The sequence below is a fragment of the Protopterus annectens genome, chromosome 1.part1 (assembly GCF_019279795.1).
Source record: "Protopterus annectens isolate FY-2018-M chromosome 1.part1, PAN1.0, whole genome shotgun sequence".
NCBI lineage: Eukaryota > Metazoa > Chordata > Ceratodontiformes > Protopteridae > Protopterus > Protopterus annectens.
In genome coordinates, this window is record NC_056726.1 from 1,276,248,158 (window position 1) to 1,276,272,636 (window position 24,479).

At 38.9% G+C, this 24,479-nt stretch overlaps 1 protein-coding gene across 1 annotated transcript in view; it reads right to left on the reverse strand.

Annotated features, from left to right (window-relative positions):
- Positions 1-386: 386 nt before the first annotated feature.
- Positions 387-24,479, reverse strand: part of LOC122809943 (inositol 1,4,5-trisphosphate receptor-interacting protein-like) — a 194,911-nt gene continuing 170,818 nt past the window's right edge. Inside the window, exon 2 of the mRNA XM_044081549.1 lies at positions 387-2,201. Within this exon, the coding sequence (XP_043937484.1) occupies positions 705-1,958 (1,254 nt within the window). The 5' untranslated portion in view covers positions 1,959-2,201 and the 3' untranslated portion in view covers positions 387-704. The remainder of the gene's footprint in view (positions 2,202-24,479) is intronic.

The following is a 24,479-nucleotide window of genomic DNA, read 5'->3' on the forward strand; positions in this document are numbered from 1 at the left end:
AGCCTTCCAGTTATGTGCTCATACTGAGTGGTACATTTGATATGTTCTCATTCCTTTTTTATTTTTGGAAAGCACAAACATTAGTGTTCAAATACTTTGCACAGGGACATACTGCTGTTTTTCTGCTGGTTAAATAACTTTGCATTTTTGCATTCTAGCCTTTTACATTCTCTGTAGTTAGATATTTTCTCATTAGATGTGAGTGAACATTTTAAAATGAGAACTTGTTCCTGAAGATACTGTAAGAGTGTTTCAGGTTAACTAATTCAGATTTGCTAGAGTTTGTTTTTCAGTTCTGGTACTATGGACAGAGAATGGAGGTTTATATTTATTACTTTTCAATGATTCTCACAGTAATTTTTGAGAGAGTAGATAAGCTGTTGATATGTATTCAAGAGCACAGAAAATTTATTTATTCATAAAATGGAATCTATTTAACAGTATATCTCAATAGCCACTTTCATTATGATTGTGGTATTAAAGCAAATGCTAGGCTATTAGCAAAAAAGATGGCATTTCTCTGCTTGTAGACAGCCCTAAAGATAGTTATAGGTTTCAATCACTTGCTGCAACAAGACGTATCACTTAAGTAAAAAGCATTATTAATATTGCATATGTTTTGCATGGCCACTTATGATTATGAAAATAAAAGTATTGCAACTAATTTACTTCTTGACCCAATGACTTCTGCCATTGGCATATGTTTAATGTCTTGCTGAGAGATTTGAAAGCACATATGTCATATGCAAATTTATATTCTTTTTCAATTCCTTGAGCTCACATATAGACTGGGCTATTGTTTTGTGATGAATTTCATCATATAAATTGTAGTTTAAACCTTTCCTTAGAAAATGCTTAGGTATACACAGTGAACCAGCCTGCTTAATCAGTTTTGTGTTTCCCAAGAAGAAATGATGGAGAGTTTGTAATTCCAAATGATGAATCAAATGATCCAGTAGCTCTAAGACCCTTTCTTCCAGAAGAGTCTCATCCCATTGACCTGTGCGTGTCTTATGCAACTGATGGAGCCAAACTGTTTTTAAATGGTAAGAGCTCAGTCTTCTGCACCATAATGGTGGGGGTGTTTCTGAATTCCTCTCTTCTTGTTTCAAATACTTCAGGATCTGAAGGGCTCTTTTATGACAAGCGTTCTTAGGTAAAATCAAATCCTTCTGTTCCAAAAATGCTTTTTCTTGAACGGAAAAAGACAGTCTCCACAAAACATCTTTACAGTGATCCAGTTCAAACTCTCCTCCATATACATTTGCTACAAGGTAAATGCTATCATCTTTCAGTGCAGGGACCAAATCAACTAAAATTTCTGGTGCTCCTCTTCTCTCAATTTTCAGAGTAGGCCCCTGCTGTAAAAACGTAAGGTTTATATATTCTTCTTCTTCATTAAGTATGTTCATTGCCATGTCAGCTAAGGAACGGAACCTTTCACGGACAGCCTTAGCTGAAAGGTAGTTTCTGTTACACATTTTGCCCAGAAAGTCACATTGCCTTCCATACCATACTGTTATCACCAAATTAACAAACCAGTCTTTTGAGACCAGAATCTTCCCATATGCATTCGGTATATCATCTTCATCAATTATACATTGTGATACATATTGAAAAGGGAGAGAAATTAGAACAATAAAGTCAAATTGTATTTGGGGTTTGACCTTCAAATTTTCAAAAGCACTACCGATCCCAATAATATTACTAGATATATGAGGGTCTCCTGCAACAGACAGATCTTGCATCTTCTTTAATAATTTTTTCACAATTACTTCTGCAAAGTTTTTGTGTTCCAGTAGTTCAGAAGAGGAGAAGTCAATCTTGTCACCTATCTGATGATAAATTGATTTTTTTCCTTTTCTTTCTACAAAATAACGAATCAACACAATAACCATGCCAATACACAATAGCAGTACGTGTAAAATGATTGCAAAGAATGAATCGCTGTTTTCCATCAGTGGTAGTACGGAAAATAATGAAAATGAGAAATATATCCAGAAAAGAACGAGAAAATTATTTTACCAAATCTGTTAAGTAGAAGGGGATCTTTGGACTATGTTAATGCCCGTTAGAAATTAAACTATGCAAATTCAGTCCTGCTTCAGGAGACATTTCTAAGAGTTCAAATTTATTCTCAAATGTTCCCTTGTCTTGTCTTCAGGAATAGTACATTTCGAAGAAGGATTTCCTTAATAGCTCTGAAACCAGAAAAGAAAAACAATGTTCATGTAATGAGAACAATGAGCAGTAAGATTTGTTTTCTTATCCTTATTCATTTTCATTGATATAGAAAGATGTGTTATATATTTTAATTTACTGATATGTCATATTTGTTTTTCTATATTATATTTAATTATTACAAACCTAAGACTATGATTTAACCCTGAAATAGATTTTTCCAGGTAAATCCCAAGAAAGGGTTCAATGCTGCTCACACTGTATAGCAGAGAGTTATTAACATGGTTAGAGGGAAGAAACAAGAATTGTCAGAGGAAAAAACTCAGAGCAGAATGACAGTGAAAGCCTGGTTGTTTTCACTTTTTCCATATTTTAGCTATAGGATATACATTATTCAGCATAACTCCTGTTTTTCAATATTTGCAGATTAAATTGTTAGGTAAATAACTTTGAATAATACACATTGTTGTGATTAAAACATTACCTTTGTTCAGTCTTATTAAGACTGTGCATGAAATGCTACATTTTTGCTATACAAGCTAGGATTCCCTTTTCAGTTTTTCTACTGAAATATCTTACCTGTCCATAAATGCACACACACTCATTTTATATGTATTTATATACTGTACACATATAGTATATATATATATATATATATATATATATATATATATATATATATATATATATATTATTTATATGTATATATGCACGTACACACACAGACACACACAAAATACAAAAATATATATTCATATTCACACATACACATAGGTATACATGTGCGTATCTGTGAATATGTGCACATACATATGTGTGTACTTTTATAGATATTTTTAAATTTATATATTTATATAGGTATACTGCATTATGTAAAATACTCATTTGAGTAATGACATGCAGGGAAGGATTGAGTTAGAGAAACTTACAGCCTGAACGCTCTGTCAGAAAAATAACTTTGTATGCACTGCATTCAAATTGTCACATTTATTTTATTTTTATTTATCTATCAATTTGTCTAGCTATCTATCCTTTGTTGTATGGGCTATTGTCACTAGGGGGACCTGATGTGTTATTTACTCTATTAGAGGAAATTTGGCCAGGGCACTTGGGAACTTCCGCCTACTCTTTTAGTTCATAGGTGTGTACTAAGCTAATGGCCCTGGAGCCTTTACAAGCCTAGCCCATAGAGCTGCCCGATGTTAGTTCCTAGTGCCTCTGTCAAGTAGAGATAGTGATTACTGGGGTGAACTTTCTATTACCCATCCACTCAACAAGATTTCTCTTGAAGAGGGACAGTGAGGTGCTATGCTTGACATGTATGGGTAGCCCATTTCAGAGCATGGGCAGTCTCTGGGCGAGGAACCTGTCCCTCCAGCATGTTCTGTTGATTGTGGTAATGAAGCTGAGGTCTCTGGAGTGTGTGGTACCTCCTGCGACAAGCTGTAGGATGGTTGCAGGATAGATTGAGAGGAGAATGTTGTAGCAAATGCAACAGAAAAAGATTTGTTTTCTGTTAAAATTTTGAATGGAGATGGATTATTGTCACCTGACTTGGAAAAAGTGATTTATGAAGAAGAACCTAATGAAAGAAATGCAATTATATCTTGGATTCAAATGATGGCTGAATTGGAGAATGATAGTTTAGGCAATAAAGAGCATGCTAAACAAGAACAGATTCTAAATGGAGAGATGATAAGGGGTCTGAATGGAGAGATGATAAGGGGTCCGAATGGAAAAATTATAAACTCAGCAAGCAAACAAAAGTAGTATTGCTGGAACTGAATTCATCCTCAGGTCTTGGTGAGTACCTTCACAAGGTGGACCATTTTTTTACAAAATCTTGCCAAGACAACAGTGATATTTAGACTGTATTTTAAATAGCATATATGTCTAGTCAGCATCCAACCTAACCACTCACTGACTCTACCTCATCATCATCTTCATCATCTTCTTTTGGCTGTTCCCATAAGGGGTCGCCACAGCAGATCATCTGTTTCCATTTCTTCCTGTCCTCTGCATCTTGCTCTGTCACACCAACCACCTGCATGTCCTCTCTCACCAGATCCATAAACCTTATCTTAGGCCTTCCTCTTTTCCTGTTACCTGGTAGCTTCATCCTTAGCATCTTTTTCCCAATATACTCAGCATCCCTCCTCAGCACATGTTCAAACCAATGTAACCTTGCCTCTCTGGCTTTGTCTCCAAACCTTCCTACCTCCAACATAAAAAAATTCTTAACTAAACTTAAGCCCACCAAATTAGCAGCAGACAACCTCCTAAGTGAATACCTACAAATTGCAGCTGATGCTCTGGCCTGCCCAGTATCCATCTTGATTAACCGATCTCTGTCAGAAAGTTACATTCCCACACTGTGGAAAGTATCACATATAATTCCCCTCCACATAGAACTAACCAATTACCACCCCATAGCTATTCTCTCTCCACTCTCCAAAATACTAGAGAGATGCATATACTCTCAGGTCTTAGACTACCTCCTTACTAACAACCTCCTTTCCAATACTCAGCATGGTTTCCGACCAAACCATAGCACCACCAAAGCCTTACTCTCCTTTACTAACACTATCCTTCAGCATAAAAACAATGGCTATCTCTCCTCTGCTACTTTCCTAGACCTATCTAAAGCATTTGACATGGTACCACACAAACAACTTATCTCTGTCCTCAATAACCTATCATTCTCTCAATCAGTCACCAACTGGTTTCAGAGTTACCTGTCTGACCGCCAACAATCCATTGTATGGCAGATTGACATATCTCCCCAACTACCTGTCTCCATAGGGGTTCCCCAAGGATTCATCCTTGGACCCCTACTCTTCTCTGTTTTCACCAATAATGTAGCCTCTGCCACCAAGCATGACACACTCATACAATATGCAGATGACTCAACCATCATCTGCTCAGCCCAGTCCCTACCCAAACTGCAAAAGTCACACAGGAAGCCTTTTCCTGTGTTGAAACTTGGTTATCCGATGCCCAATTAATACTCAACTCTAACAAAACTAAACTACTCATCTTCCAACCCACCAAACATACTCAAAACAACTCTCACTTTAATATCACAGCAAAAGACAGCACCACTATATACCCAACTGAACACACCAAATTGCTAGGAGTGGAAATAGACAATAAACTAAAATTTGACATTCACATATCCATGACCATAAAAAAAGTCCACAAAAAAACTAGGAGCGTTATACAGAAATAAGCAACTTCTCACCAAAGCAGCAAAGATTTCAATAGCAAATTCCCACCTTATCTCCACCCTACTTTAAGCCTCTCCAATATATACCAATCTAAGGCAATACGATCTAAACAAGCTAGAGACCTGCTACAACAAAATCGCCAAATTCGCCACAGGGGCATCCTACCGTAGTCACCACTGTCTCTCACTTGCTGAACTGGCTTGAACTCCCTCACCTCCTTCAATGGTATCAACTCTCACTAGCCCACAAACTAGTAAACCATCCACTAAATGTCCCATGCCTCCAGAATCTACTCCAACCCTATCACACCACCAGACCACTAAGATCCAGCAACAAAAATCACTTGCAGATCACTAAAGCCAATAACTCTGCTGGTGAAGCACTATTCTCTTGCACCATAGCCAAATTATGGAACTCCCTCCCACCCACAATTACCTCCATACCATCATGCAACCATTTCAAAACGTTACTAAAAGCGCACCTAAAAACATGCTTGCTATGCCCTTGCAACTCCCACTCTAATATCACCCCATCCAACCATTACATTTCTTTCCACTCCATTAACTACCTTGATTATAGCAAGCTGAGATGCTCATAAGCCTAGTACTTATTATACAGCAGGAACTTCTTATTGTAACATTTGTTAATGTCTGTTATGTACTTCACAGATAAAGATTCTAGTTGTCTACTGATGTACTATGTTCTTCATCTTTAAATATGTTGTAAGCAATTGCTATGTTAAATTGTTAATCGCTATGTAATCCAGTGTAACTACTGTCTGTTTATTTTAACTGTTGAGCTTTTATCCCCAGGCCTCCGCTGAAAATGGACCTACATCCAGTCGGACACTCTCGGTCAACAAATGTAAATAAAATAAAAATAAATAAAATAAATACTCCTCGCATCCTCACCATTCCTCTATCCTCCCTCTCATTCACACACATATGTTCTGTCTTAGTCCTGCTGACCTTAATTCCTCTTCTCTCTAGAGCATATCTTCATCTCTACAGGGTCTCCTCCACCTGTTCCCTACTCTCACTACAGATCACAATGTCATCTGCAAACATCATAGTCCAAGGGTACTCCTGTCTGATCTCATCTGTCAACCTGTCCATCACCATTGCAAATAAGAAAGGGTTCAGAGCTGATCCTTGATGTAATCCCACCTCCACCTTAAACGCTTCAGTCACTCCCACCGCATACCTCATCGCTGTCATACTACCCTCGTACATATCCCGTACCACTCTTACATACTTCTCTGACACTCCCAACTTCCTCATACAATACCACAACTCCTCTCTAGACACCCTATCATATGCTTTCTCTAAGTCCACAAAGACACAATGGAACTCCTTCTAACCTTCTCTGTACTTCTCCATCAACATTCTCAGATCAAACATCACATCTGTAGTGCTCTTTCCTGGCATGAAACCATACTGCTGATCACTAATCATCACCTCCCTTCTTAACCTAGCTTACACTACTCTTTCCCATAACTTCATGCTGTGACTGATCAATTTAATCCCTCTGTAGTTACTACAGCTCTGCATATCACCCTTATTCTTAAAAATCTGTACCAAACACTTTTAACACTTTTTCTCCATTCCTTAGGCATCCTCTCACTTTCTAAGGTTTCATTAAACAATCTGGTTAAAAACTCCACTGCCATTTCACCTAAACACCTCCATGCTTCCACAGGTATGTCATCTGGACCAACAGCCTTTCCATTCTTCATCCTCTTCATAGCTGTCCTTACTTCCTCCTTGCTAATCCATTGCACTTCCTGATTCACTATCCCTACATCATGCAACCTTCTCTCCCTCTCATTTTCATTCATCAGCCCCTCAAAGTCCTCTTTCCATCTGCTCAACACACTCTCCTCACTTGTGAGTTGACTCTACCTAATTTACCTAAACTCAAAAATTCCTGACTGCTGCTAATACCATACTTCCCATTGCTATTTATATTTTCTTTCTTTCTTTTTCCTTGTCAAATCATATATAATCCTTCTTACATGTTATCTCTGTATATGTCAATAATCATGCTTACTACTCTTTTTTGTCTTGCTTATTATGCTCTGTAATTTAATTGCTACTCTAATCTGTGTAAGATGTTTAATATTAATGTTGGAGCGTTTCTCCTTGGGTCTCCACTGAAAATGGACTTGTGCTCAGCTGTATGAACCTAGTTAACAAATGTGAAATAAAAATCAATAAAATATACATCATGGACAGAAATAGGCTAAAAAAATAAAACTGCTGGGTGCATAAGTCCCAGGATAAAAAACTGCCTAGTCCTTGTCAGTGCACTGGTGCCGGACTGGAAACAATGACAGTGCAGAATCCTCAAGAAACAAAAAATGTTCCTACAATGAGGTTAGGCCACACCCAGGGAGAGGATGGCCCCCTGTTGTAAAAGGAAGAAGTAGTCTACAAAAAATCAGAAAAAGTGATATGCCAAAAAGAGCCATAAAGATGACAGAGTGGACTACAGAGGATAAGAAAGAAATTATGTGTTGTTACTACTATGTAAAAACTCAAAATTTCCAGGTAGAAGATAATTAAAAAGAGTAATATAAAAATTGGAGTAAAGGAAAATACTTGCACAAGAAAAACTGTTAAAAGCTTCAAATGCAAATCTGTGTTCATTAATACATTATATCCATGAAAAACATTATATAGATCAAGAAACTTTAGGCTGTTTGGAAAAATAAAAGGACTGAAGAAGTATGAAAATATAAAGAACAAAACCTAAAGATTCTTGAAAGGTATAAAAACACTGACATGGAAAAGAAAGACAGATCTGACATGGTGCAATATTTATGCAAAGAAGAAAGCCAAAGTAATAAGTACAAAAAAGCAACTCCAAAGATATTGGAAGAGAAATAAAGGCAAAGACACCCCGATATGGAAACTTTCACAATACAAATCCTAGAGATTTTTGAAAGGTACAGAAAAAACAAACATGAACATAGGAAACAAAAAGAAATTTAATATAGTGTAATATTTTTGCAAAGGAAAAAGCAAAACTAATCAATACAAAAAAAAAAACAGCACAAAAGATACTTGAAGAGAAATACCGGCAGAGGTCTCTGGATATGGAAATTTCACAATACAAAAAATTCGTAAACAAAGGAGGAAAGTAGAAAAGATGATTAGTAGTGGAGAAGTTAAAGAAATAGAAACTAAACTTTTGGATTACCTGAGAAGTGAAGGATTTAGTGCTGAAAATCCAACTCTGGTAACATCACAACATGATGGAATAATGAGTCCCCGCATTATGGAGAAACAGGTAGACCGGGAAGTATTTGATTACCTGCCACATGATGATGCTTTGGATCCTTCAGCAGGAAACCTGTAAAAAAGTTAAGAGTTGTACAACAAGGGATGGAGCAGGAAACTGGCAACTCTGATACGGGCAATGTTGTGGAGTGATAGGCCAGTGAGTTCCCGTAGGAATGGGCAACAGATGATGCAGGATGCAGCTGAGGAGTATATGATGCAGGATGCAGCTGAGGAGTATATATATATATATATATATATATATATATAGATATATATATATATATAGTCAATTCCTCCCTGGTTAGATCCGACCACAAATCACCATGGAAATCCACACCTCCCTCGCAAAGGTAACCACCATGAAAAACTTCTCCAAAGTTGAATTTGGACTCCTAAAACAGAGGTGGCGAACTTCATGGCACCCATGTCAATGGAAAATAGATGCATGACTGTCAAATCCTACACCAGTGCACTGTACGAACACGTACATAAATGCATGGAACTAGCCATACCCAACAGAACCAAGATTCTCTCTTCCAAAAAAAGGAAACAAATCTGGAGGTCCCCAGCCATTAATAAACTCTACAACAGAAGGAAAAAACTGTTGCAGAAAAAGGTAAAGTCCCAAGACTGGAAAAACTCCCTTATTAACCTCAACAAAAAGATGAGATCCCTCATCAAAACCTCTAAAGCCAGTTATGAAGGCAGAATTGCGGCAGATGCTAAAAACAACCACAAAGTCTTCTATAGTTATATCAAAAATCTCCACTGCAATACCCAGGTTTGCTCTGGGTTACTGCACAATGGTACCTTCTATACTGAGACAACAGATATTGCCAACTTACTGACCTACAGATTCAATGCCAACTTTACCCCTCTCTCACCCCCTAAAGGATCAATCACAATACCGGAGGAATGCCAGGCAACCAGCATTACTACAGCCCAGGTTAAAGCTGCATTGTCCAAGGCCTAGAGTACAGCTTCCATGGGACCTGACAGTATCCCTGGATGTGTTCTACATGAACTACAAAGTGAACTGACACCACATCTGTGTGCCCTGTTCAGTCACAGCCTCACCTCAGGCTTTGTCCCTACCGAATGGCGCACTGCTACAGTCATCTCTCTCCGTAAAGGTAGAGCAACTACAGACCCTGGGAATTATCACCCCATTAGCCTGATGAGTCTGATATGTAAGGCTATGGAGCACATCATCATGAACCTAATTAACAAAGATATATGGAATCTCCAACCTCTAGATCCCACGCAATTTGGTTTTGTGAAAGGTAGGTCATGCCTGCTTAACCTGGTTGACTTCTATGAGTCAGTCACCAGAGCTGTGGATGAGAGCAAGGTAGTTCATACAGCCTACCTCGATCTGGCCAAGGCCTTTGGTACCATTCCCCACTCAGGAATTATTGATAAACTCACCAAACTAGGCATCATCCCATATATCACTAGGTGGTTGCAAATTGGCTCACAGATAGAACCCACAGTGTGAAAGTAGTGGACTGCAAGTCAGACTGCCGACCAGTCATGAGTGGAGTCCCACAGGGATCGGTCCTGGGTCCTATCCTGTTTGACATCTACTTCTCAGAAGTCCAGGCCAACATGGAGGGACTCTGGCTGACCAAGTTCACAGACGACTGCAAGCTGGGAACCATTATTAACTCCCCAAGTGATGTAGACATCCTACAGAAAGGCCAAACTGAGACCAGTGACTGGTGTCAAAACCATGGCCTTAAGCTTAATGCCAAAGAATGCTTCGTCATCCCTTTTGGGAAAAACTCAGTTTCCACTAATTACTACATTGATGGGACCCCACTGAACACTGAAGGTGTTATACGAGATCTGGGGACACAGTTTGACAGCAACCTCTCCTGGGTTCTATCTGTGAGCCAATTTGCAACCACCTAGCTCTTTGATTATGTAGCCCAGGCTGGTATGACTCTGACCCTGAGCAGCATCTTGCCCTCACCAAGAATGATGCCACAATACAAAGACAAGATGATCAGCTTTAATAATTGGCTCAATTACTGGTGTCATTCTAGGGGGATCCAATGTCTGTCTGCTTGGGATGACATGCTGGACAAGCCACGCTGCTTTGCAAGGGACGGCTTGCATCTGTCACCACTGGGCTTCCGGATATTGGCTAAAGCTCTTGCCACCCCCATAGTGCCTTTTTTAGGCAAGGCTCAAAAGACAAACCCACCTCCTTAGAAAACAAAAATGGAAAAAAATTAAGGGTAATGCTGCTCAACGTCAGAAGTCTAAATATCAAGATGCAGGCTCTCGAAGCACTCCTCAGTATGGAGAACATCAATGTCTGTGCAGTAACTGAAACCTGGTTCAAGGCTCCTGAGAGCACCCCAGCGCTACCAGGCTATACCTCGTATCATGCTTTTCGGCTCCAAAACTCGGGCCAAACCAAAAAGGGAGGGGGAGTGTCCATATTTATCAAGGACACCCACACCTCCAGGTTAGTGGCAACACATGAAGCATCAGAGAGCATCCAGGTGCAACTAACCGTAGGCAAAACTGCTATACAACTAGTAGCATGTTACAGACCACACTCCCAATCTCAGGAACCCCATTCAGCCTTCCTGAAGACATTGGACGATATGAATGTCTCACCAAACACCATCATATTGGGAGACTTCAACTACCCTAATATAGACTGGGTGCATTATTCTAGCCCTAACACCCTAGCCCAAAAGTTCCTGGAATTCATAAATTCAAATGCAATGGAACAGCTAGTCACCTCTCCCACAAGGGGAGATAATATACTAGACCTGATCATCACAAACATGGAGACAAAGTGCTCCACACAGGAAGTATACCCCTCACTAGTGAGATCTGACCACAAACTAATCACCCTGGATATACATATCCCACCTCCACCCCCAACACAAAAGACTACAGTAAAAAACTTCTCAAAAGCCGACTTTACACTTCTTAAGACTGAAATGGTATCCTTTAAGCCCACTGGGCCAGTGGAAACCACATCCCACAATGCTGAATCCTTCACAAATGCTTTCTACGGACATCTCCAAGAATGCATGGATCATGCAATCCCAAATAAAACCAAGACCCTCTCCACCAAGGGCAGGCGTCCTGTCTGGTGGACCCCAGCCATAAACAAATTGTATAACAAAAGAAGGAAGCTACTGCACGACATAGCAAAATCCCATAAAGATAAGGCATCTCTGATCAGCACTAGTAGAAAGCTACATTCTCTCATAAAAACATCCAAGGCCAACATTGAGAGAAAGATCGCTATGGACACTAAAGATAACCACAAGGCCTTCTTCTGCTATGTTAGAAACCTGGGCGGAAACCCTCAGATATGCTCAGAGTTAGTTCACAATGACAAAAAATACACTGAACCCACAGATATTGCCAACATTCTGGCAGACAGGTTCAGTGCAAATTTCTCCCCTCCCTCACCCCCAAAAGAAGAAATACTTATCCCAGCTGAATGTAACCTCCCTGTCATCTCAGATGTCCAGGTGAGAACCGCCCTCAGCAAAGCTAAAAACAGCATCAATGGGACCTGACGGTATCCCGGGTTGCGTGCTACGTGAACTCCAAGAGGAGCTAAACCCACACATAAAAATGCTATTTAACCTTAGCCTTACAACAGGATATGTACCTGAACACTGGCGTACAGCAACAGTGGTCCCACTCCACAAAGGAGGCACCTCTACAGACCCTGGTAACTACAGCCCCATAAGCTTAACCAGCCTGGTCTACAAAGCTATGGAAAGAATCATTATGGAACTCATAAACAGAGACATTGGGGACCTACAGACACTTGATCCCACCCAGTTCGGCTTTCTAAAGGGCAGATCCTGCCTTTTGAACCTGGTTGACTTTTTTGAAATAGTCACTAGAGCCATTGACGAGGGTAAAGCAGTCCATACAGCCTACCTGGACTTGGCTAAAGCTTTCGACACAATACCCCACTCAGGCATCATAGACAAGCTCAACAGCTTAAATGTAAATCCATATGTCACAAGATGGGTTGCAAACTGGCTAAAGGATAGAACCCATAAAGTCAAAATCGCTGGAGCCATGTCATACTCAAAACCAGTCACAAGTGGTGTCCCACAGGGCTCTGTCCTGGGACCCCTCTTGTTCGGCATTTATTTCTCAGATGTGAAAGCAAACATGGAAGGGTTGTGGCTGACAAAGTTCGCAGATGACTGCAAACTAGGTGCCATAGTCGATACACCAGTTGACACATGCATCCTCCAGAAAGGCCTCACTGAAACGGACAACTGGTGCTGGAGTCATGGCCTTAAACTAAATGCCAAAAAATGTATTATCATCCCCTTTGGGAAAAACAAAGTACCCACAAATTATCACATAGACAGTAACCCACTGAGCACAGAAAAAATAATCAGAGACCTGGGGACCCAAGTTGATAGTGACCTCTCATTTGACACCCACGTTGCCAAAGTGGTTAGAAAGACTTTCTACCTTGCCCACCTTATCATGAAGGGATTCACATCCAGATCAAAGGAGGTCATTGTACCCCTATACTCCTCCCTTATCAGGCCCATGATTGAGTACAATGCCCCATTTGGTATGTACCTCACCTGGCACTTGCAACAGCTGGAGAGACCCCAAAAGTACCTCACCAAGAGGATCAAGGGTCTCCAACATATGTCATATGCTGCCAGACTAAAGAAACTCCAGCTCTATTCAGTAGCATACCGCCTACTCAGAGGTGATCTGTGCCTGACGTACAAGGCCATGTCCAATCAGGAATTGATGGACATGCTCCACCTCAAAAAATCCAAATCCATCAGAACCACAAGAGCTAAAGATTTAAACCTCAGCAAAAATATGAATAGGACATGCTGGAGGGACAGATTCATAACTCAAAGGCTTCCCATACTCTGGAACAGAATCCCAGTTCATGTTAGGCAGAGCCCCTCACTGACTCTCTTCAAGAGAAATCTTGACGAGTGGATGGGAGATCATAGGTTTACCCCGGGGGTCATCTCTGTGTCACTACTAGACAGAGGCACAGTAACCTAATTCTATTATGTAAGGGGGTCTTTACTGTGTCACTACTAGACAGAGGCACAGTATTCTAAATCTATTCTGTACACTTTTGTACCATTACATGGGGTGGCGAAAGCTACATCACTATAGCTAGGCTTATAAATGCCCCAGGGCAGATAGCCTAGTACTAAACTATGAAACTATGAAACCACCACGTTGCAACTGTGGACAGAAAGTCCTTCTATGTGGCACATCTCATTACCAAGGGTTTTGCATCCAGAAAGAAAGAGGTCATCATCTCTCTCGACTCTTCCCTCATTAGTCCAGTCATTGAGTATAATGCTCCATTTAGCATGTACCTCACTAGACCCAAGCAACAGCTGGAAAGGCCACAAAAGTACCTCATGAAGAGGATCCTAGGCCTTAAACACATGTCATACATGGACAGACTAAAAAAACTGCAGCTATTCTGTGTCTCATATCATCTACTAAGAGGCGATCTCTACTTGACTTACAAAGCCATGTCTGACCCAGCTCTGTTAATGCTACATCTAAGGAAATCCCAATCCCTCCACACCACATGCTCCGGAGAGCTCAGCCTCATTACCACAATCAACAGAGCATGCTGGAAGGACAGGTTCATAACCCAGATGCTGCCCATGCTCTGGAATAGACTTCCCATACATGTCAAGAAGAGCACCTCACTGGCCATCTGCAAGAGAAATCTTCATGAGTGGATGGGACATAGAAAGTTCACCCTGGGGATCACTCGGTGGCTCTACTTGATTGATGCACTGGGAACTAACATCGGGTGGCACGATGCCAGGGCACTTCTATGAGCTAGCTTGTAAAGGCTCCAGGGCCATTCGCCTAGTACACACCTATGATCCTATGAACCCATATGACAAGAAGATGTTCTGGAACTTTCTCTACAATGCCCAAAGGAAACTGAGAACAAATAATGTGCCTTCTAGGTAGAAGAACATGATCTAACGGAAGAGCTGCTTGATTTAATAGAGGTGGATAGACATATTAAGATCAATGAAAGAAATAGATTACAGAAAGTCAAAAAGACTGAAATGTTAGAAGTCTGATAAAGCAAATGAACACAGTAATCAAGACTATTAACAGAAATTAACATGACATAACAGAATTAAATAGGATATACTATTGTGCAACCAAATTAATAACAGATAAAAGTCTTACTACAAAAACACAGGACAATCAAGGAAGAAATCAAATACAATCATGGAAGTATCGAATAGAGAATACTATTAAGCAATTAAGAGAAGAACGGACACTGTTAGCAGAGTACAGAAGAGGGAACAGATCAGCAGAAATACTTAGAAAGATAGATGTGATAAAAGCAACATTCAGTATTAATACAGACCAGGATCTATTGTACACTATTGCAAATAATAAAACTAAAGATATCAGCAACGGCTTAAAAACTTGGAAGACATGCAGATAAATATAAATGAAAAGTACAAAATAAACAATTCATTGATGACCAAAAAAGTTTTATATTGAATTGGGAAACAAAGCAAAAGGAATAGAAACACCACCAAAAACAGAAGAAATAGACACATTTTGGAGAAATATGTATGAAGATCCTGTGGAACATAACAAACATGCTGAATAGATAGAAGAAGTAAAAGAAGGAATAAGAAGTTTAAATGTACAGGATATGAAATGGGATGAAGTAACAGCCAGAGCAAATGAAACACAATTAAGAAAAGCCCCTAAATGGAAAACCGCAGGCCCAAATGCAGTACCTAATTTCTGGCAAAAAGTATTAACATCTTCACACAAAGATTTAACCCAAGCAAGAACTATTTATATAGCATCCCAAACAGACACCAATCTGGTTAAGTAAAGGAAAAATGATGTTCCTTCTTAAGAGTGAACCTGCAAACTATCCTAAAAAGTATAGACCAATAACCTTTCTTCCAACAACGTGTAAACTATATACAGGAATTCATGCCAATAGAGTTTACAGTTATTTAGAAGAAAATCCAATCATGACAATAGAACAAAATGGTATTAAAAGAAAATCATATGGAACAAAGGATCATTTGTTGTTAAGTAGGGCACTTGGAAAGACAACCAACAATCCTTAAAAGTAGATATTTAATAAAAAATGGCAAACAGAAGAAAAACACCATAAAAAGCACAGCACGAACGCTGAACAGTACACTGCGTATTTGTTTAGTTTCAGACTTCATCAACTGCATACATGCCATTCACCACAATCCCTTTATATATTGAAACAGTAATTAATTAATAAATAAAGAACCACCTATTATATAATTAAATTGCTAAATGTAACTACAGAATTTCACCTCTCTTATCTAAAATACTAGACTTCCTACCAGCATTAAAGAACTTTGCCATCGCCATTTTCTCACCGCTCTCAAAGATCCTTGAAAAATGTATACATACTCAACTACTGTCCTATCTCTTTCATGAAAATCTCCTCATCCCCTCGCAACATGGTTTTCACCCTAAACACAGTACCTCGACTGCCTTACTATCCTTTCCTCAAAAGGTTGCAGAAGCTAGGGACAACAATCTCCTCGTCTCCTGTCTATTCCTTGATCTCTCTAAAGCCTTCCACATTGTGTCTCATCCCATCTTTCTTAAACTCTCAGACCTAACCCTCTCTCCTTCTACTTTTGGCTGGTTCCAATCCTACCTTATTGGCAGAAAATAAGCAGTTAGATGGCAGCAGGCATTCTCACCCTTCCTTGCTGTTCAAACAGGAGTACCCCAAGGCTCTATACTTGGACTGCTCCTTTTCACCATTTTTACCTACAACCTACATTTATTCTGCAGTTTCATCTGCAATACAATATGCAGACAACTCTACTCTCTTTTCTATCTCCAGTACTATCTCTGAACTACACATCCTAACACAGAATTCTTTTATCTCTGTTGAAAAATGGCTCAGAATCAATCAACCAATCCTTAACCCTAAGAAAACTCATCTCCTTCTCTTCCTACCTCAGACACTATCTCACCTTAAATCCAATTTTTCTCTTTCCTCCCAAGATGGCACCACTATCTCTCCTGCCTCACACACCAAACTCCTTGGAGTAATAACTGATGACTGACTAAACTTTGACTTGCACATACAACAGGCCATCAAAAAAAAAATACCAAAAACTTGGACTATTTTATAGGAACAAAAAATTCCTCACTATTGCCACTAAATGCACTCTTGCAAAGGCATTTTTCTTACCTAGTCTTCTACATGCTTCCCCCATCCTTACCAATATCCAAACTACCTCAGTACAGAAACTGGAACAAACATACAACAGAATTGCCAGATTTATTCTAAACCAACCACTCTCTTCACATCACTGCCTCTCACTAAACAAACTTCAGTGGCTGGAATTTCCTCACCTTCTCCTACAATCGCAACTCCATACTACCTTTTCCATACTCAGCAACCCATCTGCCTGCCCTGCTCTTGCCTCCCATGTTACTCTCTACCCCCCCCCCCCTCCGGCCTCTCCAGAGTGCTGATCAGCATCTTCTCTTAGTTTATAAACCCAAAAGGAATATTGCCAAACTACTTTACAAATACTCTGTCTCACTAAATTGGTATAGACTCCCTCTCCATATTAGATCCAACTTTTCATTTCCCTGTTTTAAAAAGGAGCTTAAATCCCACCTACCAAACTTGAAATTATGCCGTTGCCTTGACCACACATAGTCTTACTCTGACCTACTGTATAACCTGTTGCATCTCCTAATTTCATTCTCTGTTAGTAACTTCTGCTTAAACTAACCTCCTAAACCCTCAGCTCTGCTACTATAGCCCACTCCTTTCTATCCCCCCTCCCATTCTCCACACTATTTATCTAACCCCCACTTCCTATCAATGTCTATACATTGTCCTTCTTTTGAACAACGATTATCTTTTTGTTTTTACTCTCATAGATAGTACATTTTGAGCACTCCTATCAGTGCAACTCAAAGTTCATAATTTTTTAATTTTCTTTTTTCCTTTATAATTAATTTCGTATTTGATTTGTTGTTTTTAATAGTTTTTGTGCTGTATATTTACCTTTGCTTTTGTTTGCTGGGGCTCTTTCCCCTTGGGTCTGCACTGAAAATAGGTTGCTTACTATCAGTGCAATGCAAATAGCTAATAACCTTTACTTTTTACAATTATTTTGTAATGTGATTGTTATTTAATATTTGTATATTGTCACTTTATCTTTACTTATGTTTGCTGGGGCTTTTCCCCACGGGTCTCCTCTGAAAATGGGTTTGTTTTCAAACTAAGTTGGACTACGATTAACAAGTGTGAAATAAATAAATAAATAAATCATTGTATGCCAAGGTTATATATTCCTTGTTCTGAGGAAGGTATGGGCCTTCTCAAAATTAATTACATGTATAGATCTGCAATCATAGGACTGTGTACATATCTGCTGAACTCACAAGATCCAAACATAGTGAAATATCTGACCTCAAAAGATCCAAACATAAGTGAAAGTTTTAAAATATGAGAAGAACAAGTCTAAGATGACTTCCCTGCTTTAGCAGAAGAGTATAGGTGCCAAGCAGGAATGGAAATCAAACTAGAAGTAGACAAAACTCCGGCAGCAACTGAATGTGCCAAAAAGACAAGAAAAAGAATACAAGGTGAATGAGCAGATGAGAAGGCAAGAAATGTGAAATGCATAAATATAACTGCATGTACAGAAAACTTCTGGAACAACCTCATATTAATCAGGATCTGATGCAGGAATGGTTAAAGAGAGGTGAATTTAAACCAAAAGATGAAGGTTAATATTGATGGCTCAGGCTAGTGGACTTGTACGTGCTAGTTTCCAAAATCCATTAAATGGGGGAGAAACAGACAAGTGCAGATTTTGTAAAACAGAATTGGAAACAGTTGCACATCTTGTTGCTAGGTATGATAGACTAATGGCAGAGGGCCTGTGTAGTGAAAGGCATAATAGTGTGGCAAGACTGTTGCACTGGTTATTATGCAAACATTACATTACTGAAGTAGCTGACAAGCACTGGAAAGAAGAAACACAAAGCATTATAGAGAATGATGTAGTTTATATCACTTGTAATCTCCCATACAAAACAGCTCAAAAAATAGATAGGAGAAAAGCAGATGTGAATGAATGAAAAGAGAGCAAAATTAGCATTGATTATTGAAATTACTACACTCAGTTATTACAGTGTCGTATGTACGCAGAGACACAAAGTCGTAAAATACCAATATTTGCAGGCAGAAATGAGGACAATGTGGAAGAAGGATACCCAGGTAGTTCCAATAGTAGTAGAAGCAATGGGTCTCAATAAAAACAATTTATGGTCATATTTAGATATGCTACTAATATATGTAAATCTGTAAGAATTGCAGGAGTCAGTTTTGAGCACATTTTGGGTGCTTTGAAGAGCATTTTTGGCTAACATCAAAGCTTGAAACAATACTAATGTCATGTACTTTAATCATACTTTCACTTAGAAATGGGGTCCTTTCCAGCCATGGTATAGAAACCCAAAAGATGTGGAGAAATTAAACTGAAATACTATCAGTGCATAACAAGGGAAAGAGTGGTGGAAGCAAGGTTAGAAGGGAGGGGATGATTAGTGATTAGCAGTATGGTTTCATGCCAGGAAAGAGCACTACAGATGCGATGTTTGCTCTGAGAGTGTTGCTAGAGAAGTACAGAGAAGGTCAGAAGGAGTTGCATTGCATCTTTGTGGACTTAGAGAAAGCATATGACAGGGTGCCTAGAGAAGAGTTGTGGTATTGTATGAGGAAGTCAGGAGTGTCAGAGAAGTATGTAAGAGTGGTACAGGATATGTACAAGGGTAGTTTGACAGTGGTGAGGTCTGCAGTGGGAGTGACGGATGCGTTTAAGGTGGAGGTGGGATTACATCAAGGATCAGCTCTGAGCCCTTTCTTATTTGCAATGGTGATGGACAAGTTGACAGACAAGATCAGACAGGAGACCCTGTGGACAATGATGTTTGCAGATGACATTGTGATCTGTAGTGAGAGTAGGGAGTAGTTTGAGGACACCCTGGAGAGGTGGAGATATGCTCTAGAGAGGAGAGGAATGATGGTCAGCAGGACTAAGACAGAATATATGTGTGTGAATGAGAGGGAGGATAGAAGAATGGTGAGGATGCAGGGAGTACAGTTGGAGAAGGTGGATGAGTTTAAATACTTGGGATCAACAGTTCAGAGTAATGGTGAGTGTGGAATAGAGGTGAAGAAGAGAGTACAGGCAGGATGGAGTGGGTGGAGAAGAGTGTCAGGAGTGATTTGTGACAGACAAGTACCAGTAAGAGTGAAAGGGAAGGTCTACAAGAGGGTAGTGAGACCAGCTATGTTATATGGGTTGGAGACAGTGGCAATGACAAAAAGGCAGGAGTCAGAGCTTGACGTGGCAGAGTTGAAGATGTTAAGATTTGCACTGGGTGTGACGAGGATGGACAGGATTAGGAATAAGAATATTAGAGGGTCAGCCCAGGTTGGAAGGTTTGGAGACAAAGCCAGAGAGGCAAGATTACGTTGGTTTGGACATGTGCTGTGGAGGGATGCAGAGTATATTGGGAAAAGGATGCTAAGGATGAAGCTGCCAGGTAACAAGAAAAGAAGAAGGCCTAAAATAAGGTTTATGGATGTGGTGAGAGAGAACATGCAGGTGGTTGGTGTGACAGAACAAGATGCAGAGGACAGGAAGAAATGGAAACAGTTGATCCGCTGTGGCGACCCCTAATGGGAGCAGCTGAAAGAAGAAGAAGAAGAAGAAGAAGAAGAAGAAGAAGAAGACTATCAGTGCATAACAATAATGTTACACACAAATGAACTGTTTGCTGGCCAGGGGAAAGAAACACAGATTGTTTGCTACAAGCAGCAGAAAAGGCAGCTATAAGTTCTTAGGCCTTTGTGTTAAAAGTAGTTTAAATGATAAGACCGTTTCAAAGACATTTCACTTTGCCTTATTGTAAGAATTTCTTCTAGGTCAGAAGAATCTTCTATAGACGGATATGAAATGTGGGAAAATATTATACCGCTTGATATTTGTGCAATGGATGTTAAAGTGTTTATACATATTGAAAGGTCTAGCTTCTATATTAGGAATTTTGAAAATAGTTCAGCAGCAGCTTGTTTTCTGCCATTATGTGTTTTAAAAGGGTCTATATTATATATTCAAAGTTTCAAAACTTCGAACCTCATATGTTCGACAACATATGACCGAAGATTGAAACATATAATAAAAAATTAAAAAAAAAGAAAAAAATTACCTTAATGCTCCAAGCAGGGGGCAAGCCCCCCTGCACCCCCCATGTGAGGGGCTGCACCCCCAACCCCACCTACTAAAATATACCAACTCCGAGACCGCACTTCAGTGCAGAAAAGGGAAATTTTCCCATTCTGCACTGTACAGAGCCGTTGCTTTTTGCCTTTGAAGTTTTCAAAGTTTGATGATATGGTGTCGACCATATGACATTCGAACTTTGAAACGTTTGTTTATTTAATAGGGACCCTTTTAAAACAGCTGTGTTTCCCATGGACAAATTATAACTTCCAGGCAATGAGCATCGAAGTTAAAAGAATGCTGGTTGTACAATTCTGTATTGCTGATATGGATAATGAAATTGCAAAAATGTTTTCCTTAGCTATTGCCAAATTGTATTTGAAATTAAGAAAATGTATGATGAAAGTATTGTTTGGAATGGGGCTTGGGAAATTTGGGTAGCACTTAAAAGTTACAGTAGGAAAAACTGTACACATACCAGATGTAGTAAATACAGCTTCTATAAAAATCAGCTCAAATCATGCTTCTTCTGTGACTCTAGTACACATCTAAATCAAACACTGAAAAATAGAAAATGCAGAGGAAATGTAGAGAGATAGGACATATTAATACAAAAATGCTAAACTGAAATTTATGCAGAACAAGTGATAATATAATAACACACACAATGCAGGCTTTGAAATTAAGGTTAAGCACTTTCGTCTCTTAATTAGTAAGACTTTATCAGAAACTAAAATCAATGTAATGAAATCCCTTAAGTATCTTTACAAAGCATGTGATATTGATATCATTCAGTTACCAAACATAAAATTAATAAAAGCAAAATATTAATAAAAACTCTGCAAAATAAAATTGCTGTCATTTAATACCATTCATCATCAATAAAGATAAATATAATTTAAATTCATTACTTATAATTTCACAGCTCTTAGTTTTAGCACACTAGTTATACTTAAAGCATTATTTAAACCTAAAAGCTTGTTAGATTTGCGTCAATGAATGATGATGAATTGGATTAAATGGCAGTAATTTTATTTTGCATGATTTGTATTAAGCTTTCATTTTCTACAAGCTTTACATTTGGTTAAATGAATGACAGTAATTTATATTGTGTTTTTAAAGACTGTATTACACTGATTTAAGGTTTTAATAAAGTCTTACTAATTAACAGGAAAAAACACTAAATTTGCATCAAAGCATACATTGCATCTGTTATTATATCATCACTCATTCTGTAAAGCATTTCAATTCAGTGTTTGTAATTGGGTCTATATTTAGCTCTATGGGTTACAATGACTGTTGTTTTGAGAGATAGGAGAAGAGAAAGCAAATTATGAACAATTCTGTAAGAAATGTAAAAGATATAGAACTATTTTAATTTCATTTTCCCATTATATAAGAAATTAAAGAAAATTAATTGGGTTACATTTCTATGGTAGATTTACAAAGGGTCAGATTCCAAAAGAAAGTTGCAGACAGCCCAGCATGCTGATGAAAGACTTCAGCGCATGACCTGCGGAAACAATTCTATAAAGTACTCTAAAGCAAGCCTTAGGAATTATCTATTATACATAGGATAATTACAGAATCTGTGCACACCTACCCAATTCCAAAACACAGCAAGCTTGCCCAACATAACATAAATGCGACAAAGTGCTTTGCCAACAACTTTATGAATGCATTCCATGGAAGCTACATCTATTAACATGAGAGAAAGTTCTTTGTTACAGAATTTTGCTGAATCTGCACCATTAACAAAAAAAAAAATGCCACCAGTATGAAATGCGTTACAGCAGGATGAGGCACTGATAGCCATAGAGGAAGATATGGCAATGCATCCTAGATGGCAGACAGCTAGACATCAGTCCAGGATATATCTAAGTCAGCTCTCTATTCAAGAAATAATCTAGGGGTACCGGTTAGACAGAGAGCAGGTACAGCTGTGTGTAACATGCATGTTCTACATGTATCCACATATCTTGCAAGGTAACCCCATGCCTGTCAAAACAGTAAAAAAAAAAAAAAGCTAAGAAAAGTATGCCTGAGCCTGTGTATACTGGCCTCAGGGGCATTTCAACTGTATATGAGAAATTCAGTTGGAGTATCACAGACAGTTGCCAGTCACATCATCTCCTAATTCCTGGCAGCAATGTGCAACAATGTGGATGACTGGATGACTTCATTCATTTTCTAGCTACAGTCTTAGAACACAGGAATGTCATGCACCATTTCTACACTATTGCCAACTTCCCCTTGTACTTGGTGTTATAGACTTCACCCACATTCCTATTAAAACCCCTGTAGTACCTGAAGCAAAAGTTTACATAAATGGAAGAGGGTGGCCATTGCTTTATTGCCAGGTGGTGTGCACAACAGATGGCATCATAGCAAAGCTATTGGTGACACACCCTGGGACTGTACATGATGCCATTATATGGTAAAGATATAGCTTACAAAAACCTTTGAAAGTCATCATTCTGCATAAGCATAATATAGACAGCACAGGCTAATCACAATGAACTACAGATATATTTTCTTTCCAGCTGTATCTACAGTACATGCATTAGTAAGCATAGAACAGTATTGTAAATTATTAACATACAACTTACAGAAACCCTCGAAATTCTCCTTTCTCCATTAGCATACCAGACACAGTCAAGGTGTACCAGAATTTACTACTGATATAACTTTATGCCATTTTCATTCACTTTTCACAGGATCTGTTTGCTTTTAGCCATATAACCATCTGCATGCATATTGTTCAGTCCTACAAATGCACATTACGTCACAGCTAGTTTATATTGTAGGCATGTTTGAATTATAAACATTAATTATAACATAGATATGTAGTAAAATAAGTGTATTTCCCCATAGCAATGCTATCAGGTGACAGCTTACCTTTGGTGCTAGCTGTAAGCTGGCTATACCTTATAGTGACTTCACATATGTGTGGTTTTAGATAGCATTTGCACCATACAGAATTATTGAGCTTCATTATCATTCAATGGTTTGGAATTCAGTTTGCATACATCTGCATAACTTCTAGAAATTCAGTGCATTAACTAATAGCACAGTGTAACAGAAAAATGCTCTGTGCAAGTACGCAGTAGGTGTCAGTAAATGAGACTATCTGTGACACATGCCCAATGACCTCCAATAGTTTGATACCATCCTATATGCACCAGTTTTAAAATGTGATTTGGATACATTTACTAGTCATACCATTGCTACCTGCGAATGAGTGAGACCTCAGTTAGCAATTATTGTAAGGCATTTTTTGACAAACCCCTAACTTCAAGATGAAGCTTTGGCATGAATGGGCCTGAACTGGACCAAAGAAAACACCACCCAGAGGCTCACTGTCTCTGCTGGATATGAATAAAGGATGTGAGCACACCCAAGGAACTTAGCTATGATACACATTTGCAACCAAATTGTGAGGGAGCACTGCAGATAGACTGTGATTTTCTGAA